The sequence below is a fragment of the Lissotriton vulgaris genome, chromosome 6, assembly GCF_964263255.1.
Source record: "Lissotriton vulgaris chromosome 6, aLisVul1.2, whole genome shotgun sequence".
NCBI lineage: Eukaryota > Metazoa > Chordata > Amphibia > Caudata > Salamandridae > Lissotriton > Lissotriton vulgaris.
In genome coordinates this window covers 619,080,060-619,096,649 of record NC_141694.1, presented here as the reverse complement: position 1 = coordinate 619,096,649, position 16,590 = coordinate 619,080,060, and the positions used below count along the sequence as shown (strand labels likewise).

At 46.3% G+C, this 16,590-nt stretch overlaps 1 protein-coding gene across 2 annotated transcripts in view; it reads left to right on the top strand.

Annotated features, from left to right (window-relative positions):
* The window catches only part of UFL1 (UFM1 specific ligase 1), a 288,697-nt gene that overhangs the window by 141,591 nt on the left and 130,516 nt on the right, over positions 1-16,590 (top strand). For both annotated transcript variants that reach the window (XM_086926636.1, XM_086926637.1), the window contains 2 exons: positions 5,420-5,595; positions 12,482-12,661. In XM_086926636.1, coding sequence (XP_086782762.1) covers positions 5,420-5,595; positions 12,482-12,661 — 356 coding nt within the window. The remainder of the gene's footprint in view (positions 1-5,419; positions 5,596-12,481; positions 12,662-16,590) is intronic.

Sequence of the window (16,590 nt, the reverse complement as noted above, 5' to 3'; positions counted from 1 at the left end):
TGGTGTTAATTCCTATTCATTTCAGCATCTTAGTATGCTGTCACCATTCACCTTTTATGGACTAATAACTATGCTGATAACTTTGTTGCTTGTAATATCTTTGCTAGTATTGTACAAGATACTGCCTTTGAGAACCATGCATTAGTAAATAAATATTTTAAACATGCACATGTCCTCATTTACTCCATGTTCTGGTTTGCAATGATTATATAATGAAAGAGTTTAAATTACGGTTAGTCTATAGAGCATAATTAGCACACTTTAGCGCGTGTGCTACAGAATGCATATACATGTGGTTTAAAAATCTTTTGCCACTCGCATTTCAATTTAACTTTCACCATGATTTTAATTTACTGTGAGAAAGGTCCTTATGAATCCCTATTCAATTTTTTCACTGGCTGAAACATGTCGCCCTAGCTGATAACTAAGACACAACTAACAGTCTTTTATGTTATCCACTCATTTATTTTAAATATACCCTGGACTACTGGGAATAAAGTAATTATCAGTTAGAGACCCAGAGGTGTTTTTAATACAACACTTCATCACACTTGCACACAAAAAAAAACAGCTCCACTGTAATCAGGTGTTGCAGCACAGCTGAGTAGCATTCGGGTACTCAGCTGGGAATCCGATGATGAACCATGACACCAACTAGGTTAGCATGGGAGGGTTCTTCTAATAAACCCTTGCGGAGCCAGGCACTGCAGTGTCTGACAAACTGCTAGACAGGTCTGTCCCAGTTGTTTAATAATGAATTCATACACGACATTAGAAATCTAACACATTACGGTGGCTATCGAAATAGGTGAGGAAGGTCATGCCCCCCTCTCCCCGCGCCGATGTTCGGCCCCAGGGACCCCATCCCCCATGCTCAGCCTTTCTAAGAAACTGTGAAGGGGGCACATGGCCCCCTCCTGTGCCAATTTCGGCCCTGGGGACCTCATCCCCCGAGGCCCAGTCAAAGATAAACAAGGGGAAAGGGGCCGACAGACCATCTCCCAGGGCTGATTTCGGTCCCAGGGACAACATTGAGGCACGGCCGCAATTTAAAACAAGAAATAGCTCCAAGGGCTTCCAGGCACTAGAGGGTTTGTCACAGCAGAAATTCCGGAGCAGCACTAGTGAGAGAGTAGAGTCTTGAGGTTTTTCTTGAATTGAGAAGGGCAGGAAATATTCCTGATAGATAGAGAATTGCAAGATTGAGCTCTCAAGGGAGTAACAGAGCATCTGCCCAACAGTGACTCTTCACCTGTGAATTAAGGACGAGGAGTGAACATTTACCCCGGAGGTAAATAGCACCCACATGAAGGGCTGTATGGATAAGGCCGAGACTTGAAGATTGGGTGGGAGCCGAGCTCCTGATCCACAGATACAAGCCGGGCAGTGGTGGTTTGCGCAGATGTTGCTCATGGTGTGAACTTTTTGCATTGGGTCAGGCAAGTTCAATAAGTACTTGCTTACCTCCGTATTCAAATAAGACGTTAGGTTTTGTGCATTGCAGGGCTTGAAGTGGGCCGGGTCTTGCCAGTGCTCAGCACCGGCAGTTCTTTAAAACTGGTGCCGAGACGGGTCCCTATCGGGCTCTCCCTTTTTGCCCCCCCTGCCCCCGCATGAAAAAAAAAAGAATCTTACCTCTGCAGCAGTTCCACCCTTCACTGCCTTTGATGCAACTTCAAAGATACTCGTCATAGCTCTTTCAGTCCCACCATTTCAGAACTGAAGCATTTTCAATATGCCATACTACGAAGGCATGCTTATTGCTTATTTATCTTATGCAACTAACAACCATTGACAAAGCCAAGAGTACTGGCTTCTTTTAACTGTAATGTTACTTAAAGTTCCATATGTCTAGAGGTAAAGGACAGAAGTAGGAAAATACCAGTGTGGTGGCACACTAAGCTAAGCATAGACTTTCATTTTAAGTGCTTTTATGCCACGCCATTTTCAGAGACCCTCCAGTTTTTTAATCCCACTTAAAGCCCTGGTGCCTTAGGTGAAGGTTTCAGATGTCTCTTGGTATCAAGAGTGCATAGAAGAGACACTTTGAGAGTGGCAGCATTCGGAGAACGAGACCTAAAAACTGCTGAGTGCTGACTTGAGGCATACTTTGTAGGGACCAAATCTTTATAGGTAAACTGCTTAGAGGGCACAGTCTTTTCTATTTTAACAATCGTGTATCACTATTCCCTTTTTATTTCCATTTGGCATCATTTTATGGCAGACTCTCAAAAACGTTTCAAGAGAGTACTGCAAGAGTGCTACTTATTTACTCCAAAGTGCCTTTGTGAATAGGCACCAGAATGAGCTTTCCTGTCCAGTAATGGAAATGGAAAAAACAGTATTAATCCCCATCGGTCAAAAATGATTAGTACATTTAAAAGTAATGTTTTGCAAACGGTGTGTGCCAAGGAGCTGGCGTTTGTCATTTATCTCATAATGAGACTCAAATAATTAGTAACCATCTAGCTTCCAAGTGGGGCATTCTTCGATTTAGCCTAAAAGGTGAAGAGTGCGCCTTAGATGGGTTAGTGTGAGGCCTACACAGACATTATCGGCTCTGCCACTATGTGCCAACGAATGCTCAAATAGGTAGTGTAGTCCCACAGAGGCTGCGGAATAAATTACTTTTCAAATATCAGTGCATTGTGGGACCCAGCTAAAGCCATCTGGGGTCTGCTTGTCATAGGAAGCTCCTCAGATTTCGACAGCTCGCTGCGTTGCTGCAAGAATTGTCAACCCGGAAACAGTCAGATGGCAAAGTTATTGAGTGAGTCACACTGAAAAGTAAGCGTAGTATTTAATGAAGAATCAGTGAGTGTAATTGGGTCTGTACCATCTTCTCCTGCACAACTGATAGATTATGTGCTTTTTCCTGCCTTTAGACACATATATACAATGGCCCTATTAATCTACCTTGTCTTGTCTGAGACCCTCTTCTCTGTGATGTTGTCTTTAGTTTTCCTCCAGTAAGAGGCTACTGTGGCACAGAACAGCTGGAAACGGTGCAAGGATGTTTGTTGCACCAGACAGAATATTATTTTGCCACAGTGCCCGCCCCCCTCTAATAAAAAGTCTCCCTGGCCCCTTTTCTTGTAATTTGATAACACCTGGTACAGCTATTACTGCCTTACATTGCCTTATGGAGGCGTTGCCCTTCAACCCACATTTTAGCTAATTGTTTATGTTTATGTTTATGTCGGTTTATATAGCGCCAAGTCACCGACAGGTCTCAGGGCGCTTATTACCGCAATGACATCACAGCTCGGGCAGCTTCCCCAGCGTTGCGCCCACTTCTGTCACCAATAGGTGTCTTAGATGTGTTGAACTGGCCATTTTTACCTCATCTGGCATTTCTCCCAGGTCGCAGATGTGGAGCCACTGAAGGTCAGTTTTTGAACGCTTGGTGCCACAAGTGGTGCCTCTGTCACTCTCGCCAGCTCCCTGGGGTTTATTGCAGCACACACAACGGGGGAATAAGAAGTCCTGCTAAAGACTGCGGCCCGAGCACAATTTTAAAGACGGCGGTGGGGAGGTAACGGTGGCGACTCCTCCTGTCGACTTTCTTCCACCGGCTCCGGAGGCGTGGCGAGGCCGGCCCGGAGGCAGAGAGCGCAGAGCATCAAGAGGGGCAACCGGGACCCAGGCATGTTGACAGTGAGCACGGGCTCCCATCACAATGCAGAACGAGCGACAGGGGCGGCGGGGGGGGGGGGCTTTGGGGAGGTGTGGTGTGTCTGTATGTGTGCGCTCGTGTGTGTGCGTGTGTGTGTCTCTGTGTGTATGCGTGCGTGCGAGAAAGCAGGGGGAGGCTGGGGAGGCGGTCTTAGTGACGCGAGCAACTGGACGCTTCCAACGAAAATGGGAGATGGGCACTGCAAGCGCTTGTTCAAGTGAGCGCCGCGCGCCCCTCTGCAGACTCCCCCTGCATTCCATGAGGTGCGCGTCGCGATCCGGCTTTGTCTGCCATGCAAAAGCGCACGCGCCCAACATTATCCTATGGGACAACGCTGCGAGCGGCCAGGTCTTGTATCCACATTCCACTCGTTGTCGGCTGAGCCGACAGCTATAGTGCTCTCTGCGAGAGCGCGCTTTCGCGCGCTTTTCACAGCGAGCCCTAAAAAGGAGGTGGGCTGCACTGCGCTGCATCCCCCAGGGCGGGCTCCTGCTATGTCTTGAGGTGCCCACCCGCAGGATATAGCGGTCTCCCTGCCCACTCTAATGAGGGCAAGGAAACCTATGTTTGCACCCACTTGGCTCAAGCAATTTCAATAATGATCAAACACTAAGTCCGCTCACTTCAGATCTCAATATTGCTCCGACTTGCAGGGTGCAGCATTTTACGCTGTTTCTTCCGTGTGGGTGCTATGCGGGCACCCACTGAATGTGAGGAGCTGGCTGGGGCCTTGGGACTCACCCTGCCATCCCCACAGAGGATATGGTGGGTGCCCTGGGTGACCACCCGGGCACCCAACCTTTCTTGGGCTGGCTCCTGGGGAAGGCGCCCTCAGAGCCAAAATCAGTTAAGGGGGGGATGGCCCCATCCTGTTCTACATATTGGTCAGGGTCCTGGGAGATGGTGCCTGGTATAGGCCTGGGTAGGAGGCCTAAATGCCTCCCTCCCCCTTATTATCTTAGGCCAAAATCAGCCTAGGAGGAGGGTGCCGTGTCCCCCTCCCCACATTTTATTTCTGCTGGGCCCAGGGGGGTGGGGTCTCCTAGACCGAAATCGGCCAGTGGAGGGGGGGTGTGTGCCACCCTCCCCCATAAAAAGAATTGTGGGCCCCAGGAGATGGGGTCCCATGGGCCAAAAATGGCCTGGGGAGGGGGCCACGTACCTCCTCCCCTAAATAAAAAAGCCCTGGGGAACAGGGTCCCCGGGCCAAAAGTGACCAATGGAGAGGGACACGTGCCCCCTCTCCACAAATTTTGCTAGGGGTAGGCTATACATTTCGGCAACTATATTCTACATTGTATTTGCGTCTAGGCACTGTATCAGTTTTTAATCTGGAACACTGATCTGGGAGATATATGGCCAAAGCAAAATCATTATTTCAGGTGCTTGTGATAATGAAATCCAGAACTTTTACTCGATTTTTGTACTATTGAAGTACCAGTAAATTAATCTGGGCCAATTGAGAAATAACCGCCAGTTATGTAATCTGTGGTGTTAAATTCACGCCATGCCTCTTCCTTTGACATCAGCAGGGATTTTAAACAATGTGTGATGTCACTTTGCTGTCCCTGGCACTTTGAACAGATGGCCACACTTGCATTGAAAGTAATTTTAATTTCACCTCTGCGCAGTCTGTCTTTTGCGTGTTTAAATAAAGCAGTACCCTTTATTTTGCAGATAATATTGATTTCTATTTGCTATGTACGTACTAACTCACCAAACCTTTTTGCGGTTAATGTGTAGAGTTTGATGCTGTGACCAGGCTTGGTATACCAGATGCTGTAAATTACATCAGAAAAAGATACAAGTCAGCACAGCTCCTATTCCTGAAAGCTGCCTGCGTTGGCCGTGAGATTGTAGATCAGGTGGAGGCTTCCGTCGAAGAGGCCATCAGCTCCGGAACATGGGTAGACATATTGGTATGTTTTTCACGTAGATGTCATTCCTTGTGGTTTCATTTTTGGTCCTATGTTCTATTTAACCTAGTTAATATTTTTTGTTTAATTGGGACTCCATAATTGTGCATTGTTGCAGGGACATACCATTTATGCAACAATCTGATCTCTTTTGTGCTTGGATGAGAACCTATTTTTGGTAGTTTTCACTGTAGTAAGGCAGAATGTCTCATGAAATGTATAATCTATTTTTTATTTATATTTTCTAGGTTAATGGTGAACTCATAAATGACTTTCTTTGTTATTTCCATCACTCTCCCACCGCAGCTGTATTTAGTCAGTGTTTAATTTGTAAAAGAATAAGTGCCCGGCCTAAAGTTTTGCTCAGAAGCCCGTGCCCGGCTCTAGCACATGCGAGAGGTGCCGAATACGAGGTGTAAGAACTGGGACCACCAGCTCTCAAGGGGGTAGCATGGCTCGAGCAGGAAGGCAGCCAGGGGCTTGCGTGTAAAGCAGCTACTAAACACACTCATCCAATTAAACACACAGTGGCGCAATAATGGAGACCACACCAGTAGTTGTATTTGAAAAATCAAGATCTTTTATATAGGCTTTCAAATAGAGCGATGCATTATTAATTCATTAGCATTTCAGGTAAGCATTTCATTAAGACATTTCATGAATCACGTTCAGGTTGCATTTCCTATGAATGGGTGAACATTTCATTAAAATAATAACCAGCTCATCTAGCAATGAAACACTAACTAACCCCGCCTGGTACACTATGAACATTTCAGGCTTGTAAATATGGTGCACTATGAACATTTCAGGCTTGTAAATATGGTGCAGAATGGAAAGTATTTAATCCTCCAACCTCTTGAGGCACATTAAAAGGGGGCCAACAGGGCCCAGTCTTAGTTAACCCCGGGGGAGGGGCGACCTCGGGCCTCTCCCGGCCTACCGCCCTCCTCCCCAGGGGGTTACCTCACTTCTTCGGCCCTCCGGGACCCTTGCGGAGTCGCTGGCAGAGGGGAGGGGTGTTCGTCCCTCCCAGGACCTCCCTCGGCCCGGCGCGGTGCAGTTGTGGCTTCTAGGCACCGGCGTCGGGGCGAAGCCAACGTGCGGGCTGAAAGGAGGGGGCACTCGGCCCCCTCCGCGATATTTCCGGGCCGTCTCAGGCCCACCGGCAAGGCTCTGAGGCCGGGGCCGCTGCAGATCGGGGCCGGGCAGCTCCAACCAACCGCGTGGCCCGCCTCGAAGGCGCGCCTGCCTGGACCAATGGCAGCGTGGTGCCCGGGGGCGGGGCGGAGGAGCTCCCCGGTCACGTGACAGGGGACAGCTTGGCTTCGGGCCTACCGCGGCCCAGCGTGTGGAGAACGGCGGCCCTCTCCTCACATACGGGGGCCGCCGAGGGGGGTAATTGAAGCTGGGGTGGATCGCCACGCGCCGTCAGGGCAGCCGCACTTCAGAGGCGTCGCGTAGGTGGCGCGAATGCCGCGATGGTCACCAGGCCTCGTCGAGTGCCTCGGACGGCACAGCAGCTCCGGGCTGCGGCGGTGAGTGGGGATCAATAGCGCCTCGGGGCGACAGTGTCCCGGCACCACAGCGCTCACTCATGGGGGTAAACCAGTCCGCTCAGGAGAGCGCGTGGGGGCGATTGCAGGCAGGATGAGTTCTGAGGTGAAAAGCGCCTCAGGGTCACAGCGCTGTACCCACAGGAGCACAGTTAGCTCGGGGCAGGCAGGATGATGCAAAGCTCTGGTCGGGGGGAGCAGAATATAGCGTTTCTCCTCCAGTTCAGCAGGGACAGCGGAGCAGTTAAGACAATGGAGGAGTCAAGTGGGGCCAGACGGGCCCACTGCAGGCAGGGGGGTGCGCAGGGCAGCACAGTCCAGTACCTGGTTGATTCCCCCAGCAGTTTCTGGTCAAATGAAAGCAGACTTCTTGGCGCTTGGATGGTTCTGCGCCCTTGGATGCTGGTTACTTGAAGTTGAAGAGGGGGGGGGGGCTTGAGTTGAAGGCTTGATGAGTTTTTCCTCAGCCACTGCAGATGGACCCTGGGGTTACCTACCACTGGGCCAGATCAGGGGACTAGCTTAGGACACCTCACCCAGCTTAAGAGGCAGCACCTAAATCCTGTCACTCCCAATAGCATAGGTTCCTTACTAGGCCCTCCCGCCTAAAACTCCTGCGTGGGTTTCCCAGGTCAGTGATGCCCCAACTGACTAGAAAGTTTCCCTCCCTTTCCTTATATAGTGTCAGTTGGCAGTTGTCGCCTCCCCTATTCTGGAAGGTTCCAGGAGCTTCCCTCCTTCTAGCTATGGGTAGGCTGGCAGGCTGGTATGGCAACATTGTTTAAGGGTTCCAGCCAGCTCCTGGCTACTAGAGTGCGCCTATACAGACCACGCTGCAGTAGCAGGGATCAGTGGCTGCCATGTTGGGGGAAGAGAGCACCTGCACCCTGGCATTGATTAGCAATGGGAGGGTGCCCAGAGACCTAAAGCCAACAAAAAGTAGGTGGGAAATATGAGGCAAAGGCAAAAAATCACAGGAAAAGACCACCCTAGGGCTGACCGGTCTAACACGAGGGCTATGTAGTAGTGATTCCACCATTTGCCCCGCTCATCCATCAGTAGACCCTCTCTGTCCCTTTATCTTACTTCTGTAGGTTCTTTTTCGTTCTTGTTTTCTCTCTTTTTAAATGTTTTCTCCTTTCTCTCTCTCTCCCTTTTTCCTGCTTGTATGTTGCTCTCTCCCTTGTCGTGAGTCAATATCTAATGAGGAAATATAAGGGCCAGTCTCCAGAAATGAGTCCCGGTGGGTGCTACTTCCAGCCACCGGCTTAAATTAAGCACTGCTTTTCATATGACTTTTTATCTATTAGAAGGACTTTATAGCTCCAGCATTGCATCAAGACACCGTCTGATGGATACCTGTAGCTGCAGGTTCCTCAACATTTGAATATCCCACGGGTAGACTACATCCTGAAACCTTTCAATAGGTCTCCTTGCTTATATGGAGCGCTACACCAACTACTTGCTGTAAATGGCCTCCTCTTGACATCACTGGAACCATAACATGCCACTATAAGAGTGCTGACATCAGTTCCCTTTTTTCTGTGCCACTGATGCAAATCCAGAGCTTAATTCTCCTCAGGAGATTCATCTTTTCTAAAAATGTGCTTTTCCTGAGGTAGATGCACTCATGTCTACCCCTACAACATCATGGTTTAAGCCATGGAGAACTGTGATGTGCAGATCTCCTTTATGGATCCACATGAAATCTGTCAAAGGTGTCTGAGGTTGAACCACGATATCAGGACCTGTCAATCATGTTAAAGCATGCACCCTAAGGCCATGAGCTGACCAGAAGCCAAGCTGTTCATGGCGTGGACTCTGGATGAACATCGAAGAGCAGAAAATCAAGTCAAAGGGTGAAAGCCCTGTACTCACCACCTTCTTTGAAGTTCTTGAAGCTCAAGCACAAAAAGAAGAGATGCCACGAATCCTAGCAATCAAACTTTTCTAAAAGTAATTTTGTGAGACCCACATCGTCCTCGAAAGTGTGTTCTTTGGAGCCAGAACTCATAGAGCAACCTTCGGAGGATCTGATGCCTGCAGCTCCCTAGTGGTGTGTCCGAAATCAAAATCGGGTCCGATCTGCAGCGTTGATCCGGACGCTTCATACCTTACTGGAAGTTCACATCTCCAGGGAAAGACTCAGCACTTTTTTTCAACTCCATCTGATGTTTTAGGCTGTGCCATGGTCCCCTCTGGAGCGCTTGCCGGCCCAATGGGTCCAATTGCTTTATCATGCACCTCCGTTTGCTCCTTACCTCCCATTTTGTCATGTTGTGTGGGACCCCGACTACATTGTTGGCACCTGCTTCTGGTGCACTGCCACACCCGATGCTGCCGCTCAAATGATGCCGTCGGACTCCTTGTGTCCTTTGGCCCCACAGTTGACACCACTGGGTCTGTTATCTACATCCCTGACTCTGCAACCGGTGCCACTGACGCTGCAACCTAAAAGACCAAATACGTTACACCTCCTGAAGTATATTCAACACCATTTGTGAGAGGCGCATTGCCGCATGGAGACGGAACAATCCTTTTTTGAGGACTCTTATCCCAGCAAAGATCCCTACAAGGATCCTTATGGGCAGCCTATGACTCTAGACCCAGATTCTACTGGTCTTGGATATGCAAGTGGCCTGGATAACTCGCCTGAATTTGAGTTGTACTCCCTTACTGGGTTACCTCCACCTGAGGTCAAAACATACCATTCAATTGTTCAAAAAGAGCAGAAGTATTGGACCATGAACTACCTTTTCCATCTTCTTGGAAGTACTTCACACTATCACCAATAATGTGAAGCCTTTGTTCCTTTTTAACAAAGCCCTACTGAGCCCATTCTCGCTATGGAGTGAAAGCACACGTCATCTATGGAGGTTCACAGATTTACAGCAAGATGGTACAGACCGGCTCTGTGTGACAGACTTTCTATTAACCCAATGATACCTCGAAAGCCTTGCTGTTCAGGATACATGCTCCTCTAAACTGCTGCCAGTTTCGTCCCCCCAACACACTGTCTGATAGAGAATTATAAAAAGAGAGCAGTACGGCAAGAAGGATTTTGGTGGGCGGTATGGCCCTAAGATCTCTGAACACAAACTGTTTCCTGGGTTGTTTCTCGCATGCTCTTTGGGACATGGCCCAGGACGTTCTGCTCAGTTTATCAGATCACCTCCAGAGCCCCACTTCTCGGAGTTGGCGAAACTTTGAAATATAAAATAGTCAGCCATATTTGTGGTATCATGAGAAACCCCAGATATCTCTGCCTAGCAGCAAAAAAGGCTGGTTCTCCTGGATAACCAGCGCCTTGAAGGTACTACAGCAATCTTAGATATAACTTCCAAAGTGTAATGCGAGCCAGCTGGCAGTATGTGAGACTGATCGCTTATGACAGACAGTCCTTTGTCTTCTGTTAGCCTTGAAGCAGAACGATAAGGGTGATACAGTGTGCCAACTTCGAACTCTGGCAGAAACTAGCAAGAGAAGTAGGGTGGGGTGAATTGCTGATTGACATCCTCACTTGTAATTGTTTAACACAGTAAACGACGACGCCCCTCTTTCAAAGATGGCCATCGGCTTAAAAAGACAAGACAAGTAATAATTTGCATAAACAATTCAACACAAGGGCGTAAGCGGATTCACATCTTAGTCAGTGTTCTAAGGATGAGGCGCACCTAATATCAGATATTCAGTCAGAAAGAAACCACTGTGAGGAAGTTGAAATTTCACAGTTCTTGAGAATGCAGGAACACACGAATGAAGTCAAGATCGAGATAAGGTGCGAACTGGGATGTTGGTAACAAAGCCCACTGGCAAACACAATTTCCAGGCATGGGATTTATGCTTTAAGTACTGAATCAGCCCATGATTAACTTAAAGAGGATGCTCTGTAGCTCGATGTCATCTTGCATTGGGCAGCTCTCATTGTTTTAGCTGTCTGAGACTTGCCATCTTTGTTAACAAAACGCTGAGCTCTGAAATCAAGGGACCATGCACGACCTCCACATTTGCTATGAGTACTTTCGTGTCTGTATCCAGAACTGATGGAGATAGACGCAAGTTCCTTTTTCGGCAAGATGCCTAAAGTCTTGTCTTTGCGAGACCGGACACTAGCATATATTAAATACAGCTGTTTTATGATAATCACATTTTTGGGTACCAGAGTTCAGCCAAGCATCTCTGTGCAAAGGAAGATTTCAGGCAAACAATGTCCCACACCCAAGCAGGTGGATTAATGTATTGTTGAGGCATAATGTCTCCAAATGGAAAAATGCATGGAGCGTGTAAAGTAACTAAAATACAAGCTGCCTAGAACAAGAACTTGAACTGTGCATCAGAAAGCCTGAGGATAGTTTGATTTTCTTCAGCAATGCCAATTGGCAGGGACATAATTGCATGATCATAGAAGTATGTGACTTCAATGGTTGCTTTTAGGGAAGTGAATTACCTTTGTAGATTATCCATAGATTTCAGTGTCGGTCATCATGGCCTCATCTTTGGTCACTAAGCTGATAAAGGCAAATAATATCCTGCATTTCCACTAATTCTCTTCACAGCTGCAAAGCAAAGCATGTTCCTTGTAGAGAGTTTCATGATCCCAAGAGGTAGATTACTGCAAGAAGTCTCTTTTGTGGGGATGATGCCACCAAATACCTAAGAAACAACTGACTCAAGAATTGGTGAATCTATTCCCATCACTCTGCAAACTTAAGATCAGTGTCCTAGGTCATATTCCCTAAGTTATGATAAAGTACATTGTGAGAGAATTGTCAAATTGTTTCTGAACACTTACATAAGGGGATATGGAAGGAACTCTTGCTGTTGGAATAAACAATAGTCGTATGCCAGTCAAGTGCAACAGAACTAGATCAGTTCTTCCAAAATAAAATCTTTAGTATTCACACACAATTTTGTGGTATGCTTGGAATGCTGAACTAGGCCACAACATGTATCCAATAGCAGAAAACAATGGACAAGACAAGTTAACCCACAATGTAATTTCAGTTTACTCTTGGTATGCCACCATGAACCAAGATACATTATTTGGTGGTGGGCATTTATTATATTGGTGTTCCCTTGAGTATTTTCATTATTATTATGTTTAATGTAGTTTATGTTCATTTACTTTGTGATTGGCAAGAGCTGTTTTATGTTTTACACAACATAGGAGGTTTAAGGAGCAGTCCTCCTCTCCTTTACATTTTTGTTAAGTGAGTAAATTGACTGTCTTAGGTAATGGGCTGAATCGACGAAGTAATTAGTTCAATAGTGTTTATTCATCAAATTTACTTGTGTGCCGTGTATACAAATCAGCAACATTTTCTTTTTAATTCTAGCCTTTGTTACCTAGCTGTTTGTCAGTGGAAGATGCAGCCATTTTGCTCCAGCAGGTGATGAGGTCTTTTAACAAGCAGTCCACAGCCAAGATTTTTGGTGACACAGTTGTGGTCAGTGAGCAGTTCATAAGCAGTTGTACTGCTCTTTTCAGTGAACTAATGCACCAGAGAGCCGAACAGGTGAGTGGCATTCTTCGTTTGTTTGCCTTTTTCACATCCAAAAATAACTACATTGGCAATCTAGTCTTCGGTGCTTTCACACTCTTCACTACTTTGTGTTCTGCTGTACGAGTATGACTTTGTTGTCTTAGCCTCATTAGATTGGAGCATACCAACTTTTGGGGGAGGAAAAGGCCAATGTTTCTCAGTATGCCTTTCTGTAACTACATGTAAATGCTGAAATATAGATTGTAAATATTTGATCACCCGTAGCAAAATATATTTTAACTTTTTATCCGTATGCTCTTTCTTGGCCATTAGAATAGGATTTCGGTTTTTGGCAATTCCAAGATATTTTTAATTCTGTTGAATTTCAACCTTTATTGTGACTGATGGATGGAGGATCATAAATGAAGCATTGTGGATTTCAGGACTACTTTTTTTTTTTATAAAGTGATTACACCACAGACCATTTTGCCGATACTTCCCTGATGAGTTGAGGAGTGTACATGGGTCGTCTTCAGGTTCAAGAAATGTGGTCTCAAAGTGTTGTCTTCACATATACGTTTTTGAACTTGGAGAGGTTCACCTTAATCTTAAACCATTTTTCCCAGCCGTCAAGTCCTGTTGCTAGCAATTTCAAATGGAATGGATAGGGCTGCAAAACTTACTGCTTGAACAAGGAGGTAGTCATGGCATCAAGAGTCCTTTCACGGAAAGCAAAAAAAATGTGGAGATGGCTTTTTTCCAGACCACTACACAGAGGAAAATGCATAGAACATATATAAATGTTTATTTGTGTGTGTGGATATATATATATATATATATATATATATATATATATATATATATATATATATATATATATATATATATATATATATATATATACACTTCCAGATGGCGAACTGAAGAAAACGGACCATCAGGACCTTTAAATGGCAGAATTCTTTATTTCTTTCACCTCCTCATTCCATGACGTTTTTCGGGCATCAAGTGCCCTTGATCAAATACAAGGTAAGCAGTACGCCATGTTTCTTATACGTTTTTTTCTTTCTCAAATGCAACACCACGTGACCTATGAACAGCGAAGAAACACTGTTGTAGACATAGACGTTTTTACCATGCACTAAAACGCTATTCAACAATGTTACACATTTGCTAAGCACATTGATTTAACGAGACATCATACATCATGTATTTTATATTGCAGAAAAAACATGAAATGCTCGCATTTATAAATATTGTGTGATTATAAATAAATAAAATAAATATATTCAGTATTTAAAATTACAATAAATATGTATAAATCTAAAATGTACATATAGCCACACAATAATATATATCGATGTAAATTTAAAAACCAATATATATATATATATATCACCCGCTGGCGGTTAGGACTTCGTTTCCATAGGAAGAGCGTTTTTTAGTTTTTTTATTTGCATCATTATGACGTATCCTCGCAAAGTTTTCAAAACTAGTTTGACGTTCACTTCTGCTGCTGTCTTGAAAGTTTTGGGGTGATCCTTCAAGTGGTGGCTTAGAAAAAGGGAGTGTCCAAAAACATGTTTTCTCCATGTTAATTTCTGCACGAACTTTAGACACCACTACAGCCCGAACTGCTGAACGGAATTACAACAAATTTGGCAGAAAGGTAGCTTTTGATCTAGAATCTAGTTTCTAGAATGATCCGAACCTACCCAGTTATAACAATACCTTTGTGTCACAGGGTTGTAAGAGATCGGAACCATGGCTCTTCTACAGTTCCCTGTTGCGTGAGGCCTGAGCACAGAGCAAAATACATAATAATACATATAATTCACATCAGACTCTGGAGTGAAAATAAATAAACACAATTCTTATATCACTTAACTCTCAGTGAGACCTCCTGTAGGATACAATAGTTATATGCCCACAGCATTATACTAGTCATGCTGTGTTGATGTACACTTCCAAATCACAACAAGCACAATACGAATTACAAACAAACATAAAACATGGAACTGAGCAATAAAGCGCCCTTGCGAAAAGCACTAATAACCCTCCAAGTGCCAATACGTTTGTTGGTTCAAAAGAGAAGATCAAGTTATAAGTGTGCTTGGTAGAGCTTCTTCCTGGCCCGGGCACATGAAAAAGACAACTGTAAAAGCCAGTATAGCACCAAGACAAGCTGGTATCCCTACCACCTGCACGAGACAACAAACGTGTGTCTCACCAACATGGAGGGACACTGCAGTGTGGAAATATTGAGGAAACTGACTCCTAGGAAAGTTCCTCCTGTGGCGTAGCTAAGTTCACGCTCGACTGACTGATGGAGCCCAAAGTAACTAATGGTGGTGCCACAACACACTTACCAGACCCCCACAAAGAACACCCAAAGAAGGCACACAAAATGTCCGAACCCCTTCCTGGAACTCCCAGAATAATCGGCAGTGCTGCAGGGAAGCGGATATGCTTATGACCCTTTTCGCTCTCCTTGCTGGCAGCGTGCCCTTTGCAGAGGCTCATGGGACTTGTAGTTTGCTGCATCTTGATGACCGTAACTCCCTGAGGAAACGAGGAGGGCGGAAGGAAGGAAAAGCACCTGGCTTGCATATAGGTGAGACAGGGTTCATGCCAGCTGGGAGGGGGGAATATGACAGATACAGCCTGATATCCTTTTTCCTCAATTACCAGCCAACCGCTACTGTCTCCCTAACACCTAGGCTACGCATGTCATGTTCTTCTCGTTGTGACCTATTGAAATATCAAATATAAGGGCCTGCACACTATTTATATTATCAGGGATATAGCTACAACACTCTTTGTTTATTACCTTGAATTTCCCTTTTGAATTTTTTGCTAGGAGAATATCCAGATTAATTTTAACCTGCATGTCAATACTATGCATCGCAAGAATTTTTTCCTGAATTATTTGTTTAAAAAAAAAAAACGAATAAGGGAGCGTGGCCTACAAGATGGCCAACTAAATTCTCTCAAGGCCAGCACCGCCGGCCTGTTTTTTAATCCGGCTGCAATCCTCATCTCAACATCCGCCCTAAAAACATAAAGTTATAGTGCCGGGAGGAAGTGCCGGGAGGAATAGTGGAGTGGCCTGTGGTGAAATTGTGACCGCCTCCTAGCCATTTCCAGCCATAACATGGTGTGTGCATTGTGGGCCTGTGTGGCGCCCGTTGCCAGGTGGAGTGGTGTGTGACTGTCGGACTCAACTTGAGCGGCTTCGCAACCCGCGGTGAGCGAATTCCTGGGGAGACACTGCCCGCCCAGCATAAGCCTAGGACACGAGCGATCGAGTATCCGGTGGGCAGACAACCCGGGTGATATTGAGCAATGTACCCTGCTCAGAGTTAGTGACGCATCCCGGGCATGGCAGCCCAAAGTACGAAAGATGCCCACCTGCCTCACTTGTGAGGGAGCAGCGGGACTGGAGGGCTCTCCAGAAAGATGGTGAGGCCCCACCCCCTCCTAGACCTGACAGCCTTTGGCTGTCAGAGGAGATTGCATAACAAGCCCGTGAGAGGGGGCAGCTGGGAGGCTGGGATCTTCACTGCCGAAACCTGTGGGCCCTAAGTAAGGTAGTGTGATCCAAATGGAGATCAGAAGAGAGTGCCCCCTGTGGTGTGGCTTTACACCAGTGTGACCCCCAGACACCAAGGATCTGTGGTAACGAGTGAGTGCGAAAGAGCCACTTTGGCCGGAAGAAGACGTGGTCCAAGCCGGCTGCATCGAGGAAAGGGAAGCAGAGCTGACACAAACATGGACACTGCTCCACTTTGAGAAAAGACCGGGGAGCCGATTCAGCCATTGCTTCACCTGATTAGGCCACTGGGCTATAAGTGACTCTTGGCTCCTGGGCATAGGAACCAGGACGCCACCTGGGGTCCATGCGGTTGGGATCACCTTGCGGCTGCCGGTGCTTTATTCTGTGGCCACACTCCTGCTGTTTG